Source organism: Polypterus senegalus, chromosome 14 (assembly GCF_016835505.1).
Source record: "Polypterus senegalus isolate Bchr_013 chromosome 14, ASM1683550v1, whole genome shotgun sequence".
NCBI classification, from domain to species: Eukaryota; Metazoa; Chordata; class Cladistia; order Polypteriformes; family Polypteridae; genus Polypterus; species Polypterus senegalus.
Window position 1 is genome coordinate 96,302,116 of NC_053167.1, and position 18,859 is coordinate 96,320,974.

Consider the following 18,859-nt stretch of genomic DNA (forward strand, 5'->3'; position numbering starts at 1 on the left):
ATCTGAATACTGAAAATTTGCATTTTTTTCATTGAATGTGATAATAAACCTTGAATTTCCAATATAGTTATGAATATTTGGGAGGATCAAAAACCTTGTAAGACTGCTGTTTATAGATTTCTCATTAGCTTGTAATTCAGTCTGACTCCACAATTTAGTTGAAAAGCACCTTGAGCATGGGAAAGATGCAATATGAATAAAATGTATGATTATTATTATTATTATTGAGTAATCAGTTTATAATAATAATAATGTTTGGGCCCTAACTTGGTGGTCTGGAGTCTGGACTTTTTAACTAATAGATCACAAAGAGTGAGTGTTAATGGCTGGTTTTTCTGATAGCATAAAACCACAAGGCCGTGGTCTGTCAGCTCTTTTGTTTATCGTATATACAAATGACTGCAGGAGTTCACACAAAGACAGACATATCCTGAAATTTGCAGATGACTGTGTCATTACGAGTCTTCTACAAGATAAGGAGGACAGCCACGGACCTGTTGTTGATTAGTTTGTTCAATGGTGTGATCATTCTAAGACAAGGGAAATGGTTGTTAATCTTAGGTGCTTCCATTCTCCTGCTCCCTCAACATTAATCAAAGGGTAGACAGTGGACATTAGAGCATCAGAACTTTAGAACAATCTAGACGAGAACAGGCCATTCAGCCCAACAAAGTTTGTCAGTCCTATCCACTTATTTCTTCCAAAAAACATCAAGTCGAGTTTTGAAAGTCCCTAACGTCTTACTGTCTACCACACTACTTGGTAGCTTATTCCAAGTGTCTATCGTTCTTGGTGTAAAGAAAAACTTCCTAATGTTTGTGCGAAATTTACCCTTAACAAGTTTCCAACTGTGTCCCCGTGTTCTTGATGAACTCATTTTAAAATACAAGTCTCGATCCACTGTACTAATTCCCTTCATAATTTTAAACACTTCAATCATGTCACCTCTTAATCTTCTTTAGCTTTAACTGTAAAGGCTCAGCTCTTTTAATCCTCCCTCATAATTCAACCCCTGTAGCCCTGGAATCAGCCTAGTCGCTCTTCTCTGGACCTTTTCTTGTGCTGCTATGTCCTTTTTGTAGCCTGGAGACCAAAACTGCACACAGTACTCAAGATGAGGCCTCACCAGTGCATTATAAATGTTCAGCATAACCTCCTTGGACTTGTACTCCACAGATCGTGCTATATAACCTAACATTCTGTTAGCCTTCTTAATGGCTTCTGAACACTGTTGGGAAGTCGATAGCTTAGAGTCCACTATGACTCCTAAATCCTTCTCATAAGGTGTACTCTCGATTTTCAGACCTCCCATTGTGTATTCAAACCTAACATTTTTACTTCCTATGTGTAATACTTTACATTTACTGACATTAAATTTCACCTGCCACAAATCTGCCCAAGCCTGTATGCTATCCAAGTGCTTCTGTAATGATATAACAGGTTCCAGATTATCTGCTAATCCACCTATCTTGGTATCATCTGCAAATTTAACCAGCTCAACCAACATGGTAGAGCACTACAAACATCTGAGGACAATCATTGATAGCAGACTAAACTTTGACATCAACAGAGAATGAATTTGTAAGAAAGGGCAGACCCAACTTTTCTTTCATAGGAAACTAAATTGTTTTAAAGTGGACATAACCATAATGACACTTTATTGAATCTGTTGTTACGTTTTCTTTTGTTTGTTTGTTTGGCTTTGTCTGCCTTAAGAATATAAACTTGGAAAATAAGTAGATGGATTAAACTAGGTGATGCTCCTTATCCCATCATGTAAAATGGATAAAAGGCACAAGCAAGTCTCACCATGGTGGTGTCGTCAGTGTCAGCAATTAAATCATTTTGCTTTTGATTGTGACTTGTATGTGTGAGTGAGGCCATGAGAATGTGGTCATATGCTCAGTAAATATTTGGTCTTTACATACTAAAGAAAATGCTCTTTGACTAGCTTGTGGGACAATTTCTTTGGTTATTAATTTATCCTTTGGTTTGTGATCAAGGATGTCTTTTGACGTCAGATCCTGCTTTGGCTTTGATTAATGTCTTTGCTTAGTGCTCACTGAACTAGCCTGTCAGACCAGATATTTGGTTTTCCCAAAATCTGCTTCTTCCCAATAGGATCCAGTTTAATGTTGTTATTTGTTTTGTTTATGTTTTTGTGATGTCACTGCAATGACCGTTTTTTTTTTTTCTTTTTTTTTTTACAATTTGTCTCTGTCATTACCATTTGTGTTTTGTTTTGATGGTTTTTTGATGGGTGCCATCATATTATTAACTATAAGGATGCCTGTTGCTACATGAGCTGATGCTGATGCAACACATTACATCATCAAGCCAGTATATTAAGAAAGGTGGGGTGCACAGCCTGCTTTCTGAATGTTTTGTTAAACCAAAAGAAAGACTTTGTGATTTTCAAGCAAAACAGAGAATTTGCAAGGTTTTTGTTTTTTTAAACTTTTGGAAAGAACTTTGACAAGAAAATTTTGCTACTCTTGATCCTGGTTATTAGTCTTTCTTTGCTATTTGAACATAGCCTATTTTCTGATTATTTCCTACATATCCTTAATAAAATTTATTCACTGCTCTGTCATAAAAAAATGATTAGGTTTGTTTTATCCAACATTCCATTACTGTTTTATTATGAAAAGGCTTTTGGGGATATGTTTCCATAAAACATAAACCTCCTTTATCTTAATGTGGCCCCACAGTTATATGGCACACCTCTATTGCTACTTTTGTTTGCCTCTTAAAACAAAACTTCCTAAAGTTTTCTTAAAACTTACCAATGTTTATGGATAGACAGATCACAGTTGCAATGCACATGCATCCAAGCTTCAGTCCTTCTCTACCTCTCTGGCAGTAATTCCTTCATATTCAGGTATAAGTATGTCACCTATAGACCTCCCTAACCCTACTGGAAGTGTGCGCTCTCCCTCACCCTAACTGACTTCGCTGAGAAAAGAACTTGATTTCATTAGATCAAAAATACAGGCAGGAAAGCAGGCTTTAATACATTTTTATAAAGCTTTTAACACTACTCAAACAGAATAAAGTGTGAACACCATACCACCTGGTACTGCTAGATGTTTAGTCTTTCCAGGCGGCCCATTTCTTGCATTGCATGAAGTGTCAGCAGTAACTCAGACCATTCTTGGATTCACTTCTCCCTCCTTCTCCTTTCTTCTCTGTCCCCTTCTTTTCTGTTTTATCTTTCTCTCTTCTCTCTTCTATATTTGATCAGCTCTTTTACTGATCTTATAAAGCTTGTTGCTAATGTTCATAAAACTAAAGTTATGTTTACAACTGCTTTAGCTCACGCTTCAGCTTGCACTAAGTGATTCTGACGAGACTTTAGGTTAGCTTTGCAGTAGTCGACTGATTTTATGAATCAGCACGAATTTCAGCTTCATTGACCACTGCTTTATGTGCAGAGAGGTTGCAATGCCTGGTTGCATTTTACTATTGGGCTGTCATATAATCGGAAGAATTTCTGTCATGTTAAAAATTTCACTTGGCTATCTTGTAGTGTGAGCAGTCTCATGACCCGATTTTCTGATGAAATTTCATTGTGCATCAATCACAATGTATTGTATATTGGATATTGTCATGTCATGCTCATTTTCACTGTTCTGATTTGAAAAGTCTAAATATCATACATCAACACACATACAAATGGCTGGCCAATGACAAAACCATCTTAGGAAGCCTTTACTGAAAGAACCCGAAATAAACACCTGTAATGGTAAATTACATAGACTACATACAGTACCTTTAATTCTTTCTGTAAAATAGAAGGAACGTATTGTCTGTGCCTCAACAGTACAGCAAAAATCTGGAACGGAGTTCTTTTCTTTGTTGACATTTTGAGGAGTTTGTTCCTATCATGTTTCTTTAATGGGTAAAACTGCCTGTCAGGGCCATGTACACATGGAGTCTGAGCACCACGTTGTGGCACGTTAATCAGATCAAATGTGCTTGTACAGTTTGATATGACTTTATCATGCATTATAAACAGTTGCTTTCCCAGGATTTCTAAAAATCACCCTGTGTACGCCCAGCATTAGAAACAGTAGTAGTATGGTAGTACTTCTGCATTAAACATTTGATTTAAACCGGTTCTTTTATATTATTAACAAAAACATTCTTAGCCAAGCAATACCTTAAACTTACAATATGGCAGAGCTCACGTTGTACATGTTGTACTTAAACTAATTATCATAATATTTGCATAATTATTAAGCAAACACAAACTTATTAACTGACGAGGTACAATTTTCAGCAGCCAAATAACATGACCAGCTGCTCTAGTACAGCAGGCTGTTTCAGTATAGAAAAGAATAAAATGTCTTTGTAAAGGTCTCTTTTTAAGATTTCCAGGAAATGTTCTTCCAGAAAAGTTCTGCTCTTTCCTTCAACAATGACTTGCCACTCTATATTCTGACTTGAATGTTTTACAAGAGCTATTGTCAGAAGTTCTAGACCACTGAGCTAGTATATTATACCTGAGTCCATCATCAGTCCCTGTAATTGTGAACTCCCAAAGAGAACAATTAAGAAGAAGGTAGCAAATGACACTCAGTCTGATTACTCGACTGAATAGCATGGTGACTTTACTGTAGGTTCTCCAAAATCATTCTGTAAAAACATCTGTTTCCCTTGTATATAATAATTTTAGCTATTTTTGTGGATGTTATGTACCAAGCCGCTGCAGATGGTCCAGAATGCAGCGGCCTGTCTCGCATTTAATCAGCTGAGGTAGGCACATGTCACTCCTCTCTTCAGGTCACAATATTGGCTCCTTGTAGCAGCAGGCATTAAGTTCAAGTCCCTGATGCTTGCCTGTAGAGGAATCAGTGGGTCAGTACCTGAGTAAAAGAAGACACTGGTGAGGTGCTGCACACCTGCTCGCCCACAGATCTGCCAGGGAACAGCGTCTAGTGATGCCACCTCTGCGTGGTATCAAATTTCAATCCAGACTGTTTTCCTGTGTAGTTTCTAGTTGGTTGAAACAAGCTGTCCACCTCCATCTGAACTGCTGACTCCCTCAATGTATTTATGAAGCAACTGAAAACCCATCTATTCTGTGGATATCTGTCTAACTGATTGAAAAAAAAACTTTGCTCCATGATCGTTCATATTTTTGGTTGATTTGTTATTACATTAAATTTAATTGCTTTATGGATTGTTAATCTATGATTGTAAATTTATTAGTTATTACATCCTTTCACTTGCGGCAATCAATTTTTGTTACCTGTCCTACTACACTTGCTGAACAAACAGGCCCTAGCCTAATGTTACTTGATTATGTTTACATTTTTTGTAAGACGCTGGGGAAAAAAGTTTCTATCAAGCAAATAAATGTAGATGTGTTTTTGTGTTTTAAAGTGTGTTTTTGCGATGTTGCCATGCTGCCATTTGTTGCTGATTTTCTGTATTGGCACTGCCATTTTAAGCTTAAATTTTGCATTTGCACAGGGCCACATGGCCAAGTACTATCTTTATGCGTGATGACACTGTACATTTTCTATTTAAGATGGTCTCCAGCAATGTCATGCATGCACATTTTTTGCATTCATTTTAAAAACAAAGAAAACTACATTAAAAATAGCTAGAGTTAAGGAGAGGCTCAATAGTGATGGTTAGAAGTTCTCACTTGGTTATTTTGACGTAAGATTTCAGTTTAATGTTTTTTTTATTTGTCATATGTGTTCTTGATCTTTCAGGCATCTGACCCCCTGCCCTAGTTGTTTAACAAATAGTCTTTTGCTTATGCCCTGACATTGCTATGGAAGTCAAACTGCAGAAAATACGTGGCTCTGTCTAAAGCTAGTTCTTTTGTTCTTTCTTCATAGATCTGCACTCCAGACCTGGTAGTGTTCTTGGCATGTGTCAATAACAGACTCAAAGAGAGACTAGAGAGGCGGGCCGAGCTTCAAGGGAGACCAGATGACAATCCCAAAGCCACAGAGAGGCGTCTGGCTAACTTCAAACAGAATGCCATTCCTTTGGTCAAGTACTTCCAAGAGAAGGGCCTCATTGTGACGGTAAGGCATGCAAGTGTTTGTAGATTCTTGGCCCACCACTCACACTGTGCTTCCAAAGGTTACTGAATTTGAGAATGCAAAGGACCAATTCTCAAGTGTTCTATTATAATGTAAAGGTGGTAATTTTAATTAGCATTGCAAACAATAGACTTTCCTGCAGGTAGCAGCTTCTCTTGGGAGCATTCGTATGACTTTAAAGGAAAGCAGATAAAACGATATGCTAGTGCCATTGTTGTCTGTGAATCAACAGTCTTTAAATGACCTTTGGTGGAGCTTTGTAATTTCCTTTATTGTTCTGAAATAACTCTACAAGTTTATTTTAAAGGAATACCTTAAGCCATTCATTTTATGAACCTGCTTATTTCCATTACTGGGTCTTGCTCACAGGGTGAAAGGCAGGATCCAATCTTAGATGTGATGCCAGTCTATAGGTGTCTACACTGACTTACAATGGACTGTTTTAGAGTGGCAAATTAAGCTTAATACCCAGCACTACTTAATCTATATATTTATAGTCAATCGCTTGATTATAGATTATAAATGCCACTTTTTATGCTTATTTCTGTAAAGACTGTTATTCTTCATCAAACTAAACAGCTTTTTAATTTATTTCATTAACATAATTATTGTAACAGGGTGTCATAAAGGCACAGTAGATAGATAGATAGATAGATAGATAGATAGATAGATAGATAGATAGATAGATAGATAGATAGATAGATAGATACTTTATTAATCCCAAGGGGAAATTCACATACTCCAGCAGCAGCATACTGATAAAAAAACAATATTAAATTAAAGAGTGATAAAAATGCAGGTAAAACAGACAATAACTTTGAATAATGTTAACGTTTACCGGGTGGAATGAAGAATAACGATCTCCTCAGTCTGTCAGTGGAGCAGGACAGTGACAGCAGTCTGTTGCTGAAGCTGCTCCTCTGTCTGAAGATGATCCTGTTCAGTGGAGGCAGTGGATTCTCCATGACTGACAGGAGCCTGCTCAGTGCCTGTCGCTCTGCCGCTGATGTCAAACTGTCCAGCTCCGTGCCTTTAATAGAGCCTGCCTTCCTCACCAGTTTGTCCAGGTGTGAGGCGCCCTTCTTCTTTATGCTGCCTCCCTAGCACACCACCGCATAGAAGTGGGCACTCACCACAACCGTCTGATAAAACATCTGCAGCATCTTATTGCAGATGTTGAAAGACGCCAGCCTTCTAAGGAAGTATAGTCGGCTTTGTCCTCTCTTACACAGAGCATCAGTATTGGCAGTTAAGTCCAATTTATCATCCAGCTGCACTCCCAGGTATTTATAGGTTTGTACCCTCTGCACACAGTCACCTCTGATGATCACGGGGTCCATGAGGGGCCTGGGTCTCCTAAAATCCACCACCAGCTCCTTGGTTTTGCTGGTGTTCAGGTGTAAGTGGTTTGAGTTGCACCATTTAACAAAGTCCTTGATTAGCTTCCTGTACTCCTTCTCCTGCCCACTCCTGATACAGACCACGATAGCAGTGTTGTCGGCGAAATTTTGCACGTGGCAGGACTCCGAGTTGTATTGGAAGTCCGATGTATATAGGCTGAACAGGACCGGAGAAAGTACAGTCCCTGCGGTGCTCCTGTGTTGCTGACCACAATGTCAGACCTGCAGTTCCTGACACACACATACTGAGGTCTGTCTGTAAGATAGTCCACAATCCATGCCACCAGGTATGAATCTCCTCCCATCTCTGTCAGCTTGTCCCTGAGGAGCAGAGGTTGGATGGTGCTGAAGGCGCTAGAGAAGTCCAGAAACATAATTGTTGGATGGTGCTGAAGGCAGTCCAGAAACATAATTGTTGGATGGTGCTGAAGGCATTAGAGAAGTCCAGAAACATAATTTTACAGCACCATTGCCTCTGTCCAAGTTGGAGAGGGATCGGTGTAGCATATAGATGATGGCATCCTCCACTCCCACCTTCTCCTGGTATGTGAACTGCAGAGGGTCGAGGGCGTGGTGGACCTGTGGCCTCAGGTGGTGAAGCAGCAGCGCTCCATGGCCTTCATCACATGTGCACGCGTCAGAGCAACAGGCCAGAAGTTATTCTGCTCACTAGGACGTGACACCTTTGGGACTGGGCTGATGCAAGATGTTTTCCAAAGCCTTGGGACTCTTCCCTGTTCCAGGCTCAGGTTGAAGATGCATTGTAGAGGACTCCCCAGTTCCAACGCACAGGCCTTCAGCAGTTGTGGCGATACTCCATCTGGACCCACTGCTTTGCTGACACGAAGTCTCTGCTCACCTGGGCTGCTGTAATTGTGGGTGGAGATGTCTCTCCTATGCTGGTATCAGCAGAAGGATGGGTGGAGGGTGCAGTACTCCAAGGGTTAGGGTGGTCAAACCTGTTAAAGAAGTTGTTCATTTGGTTTGCTCTCTCCACGTCTCTCTTGATGGTGGCACCCTTCTTTGAGCTGCAGCCAGTGATGATCTTCATCCCATCCCACACTTCCTTCATGCTGTTATTCTGCAACTTCTGCTCCAGCTTTCTCCTGTACTGCTCCTTCACCACCCTGAGCTGGACTTGGAGTTCCTTCTGCATGCGCTTGAGCGCATGCTGATCACTGCCTTTAAAAGTCCTTTTCTTCTGGTTCAAAAGGCTCTTGATGTCACTTGTAATCCATGGCTTGTTGTTAGCATAGCAGCGTACTGTTCTTACTGGAACTACAATGTTCATACAGAAGTTGATGTACTCAGTAGTGCAGTCAACAACCTCCTCAGTGTTCTCACTATATGATCCCTGTAGGATATCCCAGTCCGTAGTTCCAAAGCAGTCTTATTAATTACCATTACTGCCTAATCATATTTGAAGTTCAGTTTAGTTCCCATGTTCACATTGTTCTCCTTATCACCGTGTGGATTTCCTCTCACTTTCTAAACACAATGAGATGATTACTTATTAGAATCATTCATTTATTTTCAAATCCACTCATCCAGCTTATTGTTATGGTTATGGGAGGTTGGTGCTTATCCTGGCAGCACTGGCAGACAAGAGTCAGGTATCACGGGGGTGTCAGTCTATCGCAGGGCACATTCATGCTTGCCTTCAGCCTGGGCCAGTTTAGAGTCTGCCAATAATTTAACACGTGTGAGAGGAAAACTATTGGAGATTATTAAATGTAAAAATGTAAAAGTAACTTGCATAGGCACATGGTGCATTTAATTTTGGCTTGTTTTGTATTGTGGCTGAACTAAAAACATGTCAACCAAATGGTTAAATGCTTTTCACTACATTACAAACTTTTTGTGTTGGTTTAAAATGTAATACAAAAGCGTAGTACATTTTCATTCCTGTAAACAGATCATGTCATAACTAAAAGCAAAGCAAATGTAATGAGTGTTATTGCATGTGGTAATTATGCCAACATGGGATGTATTTAATGATCTATCAGCGTCAACAGGTGGGGCAAAGGGAGTCAACAACTGAGATAAAAGGCGATCCCAACATAAGTGTGTTCACCCAGCGCTAAAGATGGGGAATGGGGAGTTGATAAGGAAGGAGGTCAGCCATTTTATTGAACAGGTGGAATCTGGCAATGTAAATAATGATTGCTGAATAGTTGCTCGGCAGGGCTGAAGTAATAGAAGCAGCAACAGGAGAAGAATTTCAAACTGCCACGATAACATCCTTTGAATACATTCAACAGCAAAAGCAGCATGCGATTATGTAGATCATTAAGCGAGGTGTCCCTACACCGATATTCGCCTCAATGTGTTTTGTAAATATCTGCAGATGAGTATGACAGTACCATTGCTAGACGTCTTGAACTAGTCAGAACTATCAGAAGAAGAAAGGAAAAACATGTCCCATTATTAAACAACTTAATATAAGAGTAAACATTTTTAGTGAGATTTAAAAAAACTCCACCATAATGAAATTCATGCTTGTCAGCAGAACACAGACATTTTATGAAGTGGAACTCCTCAATTATTGATGCCCCTTGCCCTACTTTTTGATGCTGATTGGTCATTTAATTACATTCAGTTTTGATATGATTAAAGCACCGTCTTGAACTGAATAGCAATGCAATTGGAACAGCCTCTAAGTGACATGCAAAGCATTTGCTTTGCTTTTAGTTATGACATACAATCTATGTAAATGAAATAAAACACAATATGACTTTGTGTTGCATTTTAAATTAACATGAAAATTGTGTGCAGTAGTGAAGATCAAGTGGTTTATATGTGTTTATTTATGACATGATAAAACCATGCCAAAATATCAAGTGCATCATATGCATTGCATTGCAATTTAGTTAACACATTGGATTGGATTTAATTTTGACACAAATAATTTCCCATAAAAAACTGGAGTTCAAGCAGGGAAATCCTCATAGACTCCAGAAGAATGTATTAACTCCACACAGTTACTCTGGGGCTGTGGGGTAGTAACATTAACCACAGCAACACCTTGCTGCCATATTATTATAATTATTTGTGTTTAGCAGGTAACAAATGCTACCTGGGAATTTGCTCTTTTAGAATTACAGCCATACTACAACTAACATATTCCTCGCCAGTAACCAAGGCAATAACATTAAGATTGCAAAATATAGTTCTAAAGAGAATATACAGTATCTGCCTTACTTTTAAAAGTGGCTACTACTCTTATATACACAAAGAACTGAAAGAAGCCTGTAGAACAGTACACTTGTCTTACGTTCTAATTCTGCGTTCATCTTAGGGGAGTTACAGACATATCCCTAGGTAAAACCAGAATGAGATGTTTTCAGTCTCTCCATTTAGGCAAGCTTAGCTTCAAAAAGGTTGTGAACATCTTTTACATCTTTATGACAAGTCCTTAGTTCCAAAAGAGCAGGCGATTGGATAAGAATGCACTTTCTCATAGCAAACACTGTTTATGCAACAGACTGCTAATTATGTACTAGGTAAGGATCGTCTAGACATGTCTACAGAACTGACAGCTTCTGTAACTCAGGCTTCAAGCACTGACCCTCCTGGTCTGTATGGGAGTAACATGCCATGTTGTCCTATAAATAAGTTGTCATATATGTTGTCATGAGAAGATAAGGAGGCAACAACAACAACAACATTTATTTATATAGCACATTTTCATACAAATAATGTAGCTCAAAATGCTTTACATGATGAAGAAAAGATAAATAAAAGACAAAGTAAGAATTAAAATAAGACAACACTAGTTAACACAGAATAAGAGTAAGGTCCGATGGCCAGGGAGGACAGAAAAAAGAAAAAACAAAAAATCTCCAGACGACTGGAGAGAAAAAATAAAATCTGCAGGGGTTCCAGACCATGAGACCGCACAGACCCGTCTGGGCATTCTACCTAACATAAATGAAACAGTCCTCTTTGTATTTAGGGTTCTCATGGAAGGACCTGATGGCTTTTAATCCATCAATGTAGGAACATCATGGTGCTTTGATTAAGAGGTGGTGGCACAGGTCGCCACCACAGAAAACCGGGAAAAGAAACAGAAGAGAGAGTAGGGGTTAGTACGGATTTTAGAGCCACCAGGAATAGTTATTATAATGAAATGAATATAGAGTATCAGGATTATATTAAAATGAAGTTATAAGAAGGCCATGTGAAAGTAATGAGTTTTCAGCAGTTTTTTAAAAGTGGTTCACTGTATTAGCCTGGTAAATTCCTATTAGCAGGTTATTTCAGATTTTAGGTGCCAAACAGACATGGCAAAGTGTAAAATAAGTTCTTCATTACACAATTCTATAATCCAAAACCAAGATTTAAAAAGGCAGGCAAAACATCAAAACAAAGATGTACAGTACCAGGCAAATATATCAGAAACAGCTTAAGAAAGCATCAAATTTAAAAGAAGCAAACAAAACTTCAAAAACATAAAAAGTCCACAAAACCTGGGAAGCACTAGACTAAAGGCCTTTGCAAAGGCAGGATGTACAATGTTACAGCAAAGACATTTAGTAAGACCTCCACTTTTATTGCCAGTACCCCTCCTATCATGTGACTGTAGCATGATGAATGATGCCAAGCAAAGCAGGCAAAAGGAGTGTCTGGAGGCAGAGCTCCAGGCATCTCCTGACATTTACCACATCTGCTGAGTACACGGCCTTCTGTCCATTACTGAGTATGGAACAGCGCAACTGGCCTTAATCACCACGTCTTTACTTATGTATCAGATTACAGCATATTGCTTAGATGTAATCATGTACTGTATGTATGGCAGCTAAACATCAGTGGATCGAGAGCAGCCACACTCACAAATCTCAATTGATCACTAGTTATCACTAGTTATTTGGCAATTCTGGCTACAATTTTATTATTTTTATTGCAGGAACATTTATTTAAGGTATCAAAATCAGTATACATATACTACATTACATCAATTAGTTAGTATAACATTTAAATACAATAGTGCAAAAGTTTAAAACTAATGCACAAGAAGTTAAGCACTGCAGTACAAGCCTTCAGTCTAAAGGGATCTCAGCCTTTTACACAGAGTAGATAAGTGTTTTAAGAAAACAGATGTAATGATGTTGCGAACATAGCAGCAGATTGGGGCTTTCATATAGCACACTAAGAATTACAGCAAATGTGTTCCATGCAGTGGATTCACAGAGACTTTTTTTCCTTCAATTCCTACCTCCTTATTATCCTGTTACTTTTCTGGGTTCTTTTTTGACCTGAAGATGAATTTAGGAAAGTATGCCAGTGAGTTTATTGGCATTTTAAAAAAAACTTTTGTAGATTAGCTTCATGAAGTTAGCTTAGGTGACTTTGCTTACGTGACTCAGCACAGGTTGTGGTCTCCAGTCAAACACTTTTATCCCTAATTCACACAGCATGTCCCCCTAGAGGTGTCCTCCTTTTAATGACATGAACAGATGGGACACTGTCAAGAACATATGCAATGAAGAGAAAATAAGTTTTTAGAGAAACAGTGTAGAAGACTGCCAAAGTCAAAAAAATTAGTAATTGATCAACTCAAATAGTGCTTTTAACATATACTAAGTGAAAAATAAACATTTGAACAAGTTAGGAAGTAAGGCAATGTATCTTTGAAAATATGAAATGTTTCTGCAGATTCCTATTTTTTTTTCTGCAAGAATAAATAGAATCTTTTAAAGAATTTAATACTGTTCATATTTGTATGGCCAATGTGCTGTACATACAGTGCCTCTCAGAATGCCAACAGACCTAATTATGTTCAGTTAGTCTTAGGCACTTTACACCGCCATTTAAACGTTGCTCTGTGTGACTCTTGTCCTCAGTGTCTGAGTCTGAAGTTTTACTTTCACATAATAATGAAGCGTGGAACACTTAGTTTCTATGAATGCCCCTTGTTAGGTTTAATCTTGTGCTTACACAAGTGGTTTATGTCAGGCATATTCTTTTATGTTCTCTCTGTTTTGTGGGTGGTCCCCCAAGAGGTGGAGTCTCCTGCCCATCACTATCAAGGGGCTGCCTTCAGCACTATACAGGCTAAGAAAAAGCCAAAGTCCATTGCGGTTCATTGTGAAGGTGCGCATGGTGTGCTGAGCTTCTTTTGTCTTTTTTGCTGTGCTTTGGCGATTTTTTTGATTTTGTGGACTTTTTAGCTTACAATGCTATATTCCCCATACAGTGTGCATGCTGTACTCATAAACAGTATAGATTTTAACCTTTTGAAGAGGTACCAAAGAGAAACTGTCATTGCAGACCAAAGAGGATTAGAAGATTAAGGGAAATAGTGCTAGGACTGGTAGAATATGTGCTGATAGAAAGTGTCCTGGACATGATTGTCTGGAAGAAGCATCAGCTCAATGGGGAGCAAGTGATAGGTTAAGAGAAGATCTCCAGACTGATGGATGGCTGCAGGGAGTCTCATTGCGGCATTAGATGACTCCTTTGCATGTCTTATGGTGGCCAGAGTACCTGAGGACTGTACCTGAATATCGACTAGGCCTTTAAGAGTGTGCTGATGCTGTGGATTGTAGTGACACCTGGGAAAGGTAGGGGGAGTGAGTGGGCCTCAGGAATGCCACAAGATATTCCTAACCCAGAACATAATTTGGAGAATGACCATGGAAGTAGTTATTAAAGGTGCCTTCACATTATTAATCCAGCTCAATTGGATTCAAATAGTGCTGGTGGGATGAAGAGTAACCGACATGAGAGAGAGAGGGAGAGAGATGAGTGCATTGGGGCAGGCATTTAGTGATCAAGTGCAAAAGGCACCCCACCAAACAGACAGTCTTGTTTTATTTATGCTTAATGGGAAAACCTGGAGTTTGTTTTCTCTTTGGTTATATTCAATGTGGTTAATCCATATTCTACCAAAACTGAAAGAGGCAAAAACAGCAGAAAAAGGACAAGGCGTTGATAAGGAAATAAAAAATGCATGTCAAGAATTAAGGCCATGTCACATTACGCAATTCTTTAAACAATTTTCAGTTGTAGACTTCATTTACAATCTTCAACCAGTCAGGGCAGATGCTTTGTGCTCTTGTGACCATTGGTCACATAGTGTGACATACTCAAGAAAGTCAGTCCGGTTAATCTGATATTCACCCTGACAGAATCAAACAAGTTTGAATTTGTCTTAACTTTTAGGAACGGGATGGTACATATGTAATATTTGACAACCAATGAGAGCTCACCCAGAGATACAATTCATATAATACAGTGACGAGAAATAAGGAATGTGGGTGTCTTGGACCTTGAAAACAGAAGAGAGACTTCTCTGTTTGATTTGTTTTACATACTATCACATAACTGAAAGATAAGTGCCAAACCCGTGGCATCGATGTAATCCTGGGGGATTGCCCTCTGGAGGTATTGCTGTGAATATCACATCTCCCCCTCTCACTCCATCACAGGGGCGTCCTGGCCGTCTGCCACATTGCCCCTCCCTCAGCTGAGCTTTATGTCTTCCTCCAGGATGGTGCGCCAACGGACTCTAGTCCATGGTTCCACCCTGAATCACAAAAACAAGAAAAATCGTGGCATCCCTTGTAGACCTATACTGACAGTGTCTCCTACACTTGTGTGTGGAAATTCTCTTGCGTGAACAGAATTTCCAAACATGACCTCTTCTGTCATCATGTGTTGATGGAGTGCTGTAGCATCATCATTGTGATTCAATTTTCTGATTACTGCCCATAGTGTAAACAAGCTGGTACTGTTACATTTTCAAAACTTTGGTACCAAATTAGTACTGAAGTATCGGTTCTTGTGATATGCCTAGCAAGCTGGAATACATTTTCTTATAATTTTCAGCCTTTTTCAATGCATCAGACTGGTGTTGTCTACATACATCTCAGTCACTGAAATCAGACATCCTATTACAATTTATTACTCAAATACTGAGAGTTGTATTACTGTTAAGACAAGCAGAAAGCTAAACACCCAAAAAAGTAAATTTACACTGATCTTTCGTGATATATTCCTTTATGCTATTACAATGTGCGTATAATTCCCAACATAGGATGCATTTCTTTTCTTGATAAAGTCTTACAGCATTTCTTTTTTATGATAATCCTTGGGGTAGCTGCATTTATTCAAATTACCAAAGTTTTGTAGCTTTTAGTTTACTTCATAGGATGATTTAGGTAATAGTGAGATGCATGTTCAAATAATTCCACAGACCAAAAAGAAAGTGTTAGTAAATTCAAAGCAAAACAGTTCACACAAAAATAGAGAAAAAAATAATAATAAAGAAAAGTAAAGTTGTTGTTTAAGGAAAATTCTGCTTAAGGCTTATTTATCTTGTTTAATTTCTCTAGGTTTGGTCATACAGTCGTACTTTAAGCATATTAATTATGGTCAGAAAACTGTATGCCATCTCCTATTTGCATATTTGTCTAATAATCTATGCTAGTAATAACACTATTTCCTAACTGGCTTAATTAACATATTTTACAGATAATGCAAAAAAAGTTCTATTTCATGTTAACTTACATGGGGTAAAAGACTATACCATATTCTAGGTAGATAAAACAAGCTGATATTCTATTATTGAAATTAAGCAAACACTTAGATAAGTTTAACTTTAACATTACTTTCTAAGATTGGCTCTTACACTGATATTATGCCACTTGATGAAAACTTTCAAGCTACATAAAATGAGTAAGACCGGGAGATGAACTGTAAGTCAGCAGCATACCACGTCAAAACTAGGAAATCACTCAAACCAAGAAATGGCAAATATCAAAGCTGAAGAAGAAAACTGAAATCAAACACCCTAGTTCTGCACTGAAAAATAAGAGTTTGATTAAAAAGCCTTTACACGTGTTATTCACTGGATCCTGGATCCTGGATGGATGAAATACATGTAACTCTGGCTTACAAACGTTTACAATGATTACTAGTGATGAGTGAACAATGCTGAAATTGCTTTGTCTTAAATTCGGCAAAAACATGGAAATGTTTAGAATTTTCAGCAAACTCTTTGAAAAAGTCTGTGATTAAAGTCATTGTGAAAGGACAAACTGAACTAGTTTTGAGTGGATTATAAGGTGCAATGGTCTTTTAAGGGATGCTGATGGACACACACCTTTGAATTTGAAGTACACAGCCAGCATGAATTTGGCGTGAGGAAGGGAGAACAGGCAAAGTGGCACATAGTGGAGGAAGTGATTGGGCCACAAGGTAACAGTACAGTGGTGGACAGCAGCTCACTCACACAATTTTGGCAGAAATGACAATGAATACAAATGTGAGATTTAATTTTGGGATTTCTTTGTGGAAATGGATGGACTGATGCAATGTGGACCATAAATAAGGTACCTTTTGGGAGAAAAAAATATGATTTGAGTGCATCTATATTGAAGTGCAGATACAGGTGTTGAGTTACATACACACACTATCACACATATTGTATCATATACAGTACATGATTTGATGGCGTACAAAGCAAGGGATCAGAATTATATTCTCAGAGAGAATGAACAAAGGTCACTTGTGAAACTAATAAATTTGCTGTGAAAATATGCTTTGCAAAGTCTGAACAATGCTCTCTGTGTGACAATATTTATAAACAACAACAACAACAACATTTATTTATATAGCACATTTTCATACACACAGTAGCTCAAAGTGCTTTACATAATAAAGAATAGAAAAATAATAGACACAATAAGAAAACAAAATAAGTCAACATTAATTAACATAGAATAAGTAAGGTCCAATGGCCAGGGGACAGAAAAAAAACTCCAGGCGGCAGGAGAAAAAATAAAATCTGTAGGGATTCCAGACCATGAGACCACCCAGTCCCCTCTGGGCATTCTACCTAACATAAATGAAACAGTCCTCTTTGGATTTAGGGTTCTCACGGAAGGGCTTGATGATGATGGTCACGTAGACTTCTGCCTTTTAATCCATCCATCATTGTTGGAGCATCATGAAGCTTTGAGTAGGTGGAGGTGGCGCAGGCCACCACCACAAAGAAACCGGAAAAAGAAACCGAAAAAGAGAGTTGGGGTCAGTGTGGATTTTAGAGCCACCATGAGTAGTAATTATGATGAATTGAACATATAGAGTATCAGGATTAAGTTAAATTAAGTTAAAGTGAAGTTATAGAAAGGCCATGTTAAAGTAATGTGTTTTCAGCAGTGTTTTAAAGTGCTCTACTGTATCAGCCTGGCGAATTCCTATTGGCAGGCTATTCCAGATTTTCGGTGCATAGCAGCAGAAGGCCGCCTCACCACTTCTTTTAAGTTTTGTTCTTGGAATTCTAAGGAGACACTCATTTGAGGATCTGAGGTTACGATTTGGAATATAAGGTGTCAGACATTCCGATATATAAGATGGGGCGAGATTATTTAAGGCTTTATAAACCATAAGCAGAATTTTAAAGTCAACTACTAAAAAATGAAACCTAGTCAGATCAATATATATAGAACAACCAAACGCTAGAAAGTAAGAATCAAATTTAACAAAAAGTAATATACAGTAACCTAACATTTGGGTGTAACTGGAAACACACACAGTAAACCATGTGACAAACTAAGCGCCAAATCTGCCACTGGCTGGCACAGATCTTCTTTAGCTGAATGGCAGGACTGGTGGTTATTCATCCAAAATCTCACCACTGCCATCTCTGGGAGGATGACTACAAAGAAGGAAGAAGAGAAAGAGTATCGCCCTGAGCAATTTATTGCCAGTAATGTGGGTGTTTCACTCTCTGAAATAAACATGAAAACAATATGTTTTATAGGGTATTTTATACTGAATATAAAAGTTTTACAGAAATTTGAGTACATAAGGTCAGTGATGTTTCTTTCAGTTAAATGGCATTTCAAAAAGTTTTTACATTTTCATATTTCTTTCCATTATAATATCTGTACTCCCAGGCCCCATTTCCTGCTTGGGGAATAATTAGTCACTGCTAGCCAAGTATGCAGACTGTTTTTCAGATTTGATGGCGTAAGCCTATTACAATGAAAAGCCCTAGAGATAAGGTACATCCACATAGCCTTTCTCCATCCCAACTTTTGCTGTTGCTTCAGCATTTCTCTTTTTATTTTATGCAGGCATTTTACATATTCTGATAGAGAAGGCAAAGACATATTAATTGACCTACATTAAAAAGACCTTACAGCGAAATTAGATCTGACCTTGGATCCTTATGATTTCAATCCCAGCTCCTTATCCTCAGATAAATTATGAATCATGCACCCAAGGGCATTTGTGGAAATGAAAGGGGAAACCCTTTTGAGATTGGAAGGAGGAAGCCTTATTTACGCAAAAGATAGAGTGTTGACTAAACTACAAGTTGTATAACTAAAGGGGAAACTTTGACTACTTTCTGAAAGTATATTGAAGACATACTGTACTCAGAAT

The 18,859-nt window shown here is 38.4% G+C and overlaps 1 protein-coding gene across 1 annotated transcript in view; it reads left to right on the forward strand.

Moving 5' to 3' along the window:
* ak5 (adenylate kinase 5) overlaps positions 1–18,859 on the forward strand; it is a 517,659-nt gene that overhangs the window by 114,865 nt on the left and 383,935 nt on the right. The window contains exon 6 of the mRNA XM_039734419.1: positions 5,856–6,047. Coding sequence (XP_039590353.1) covers positions 5,856–6,047 — 192 coding nt within the window. The remainder of the gene's footprint in view (positions 1–5,855; positions 6,048–18,859) is intronic.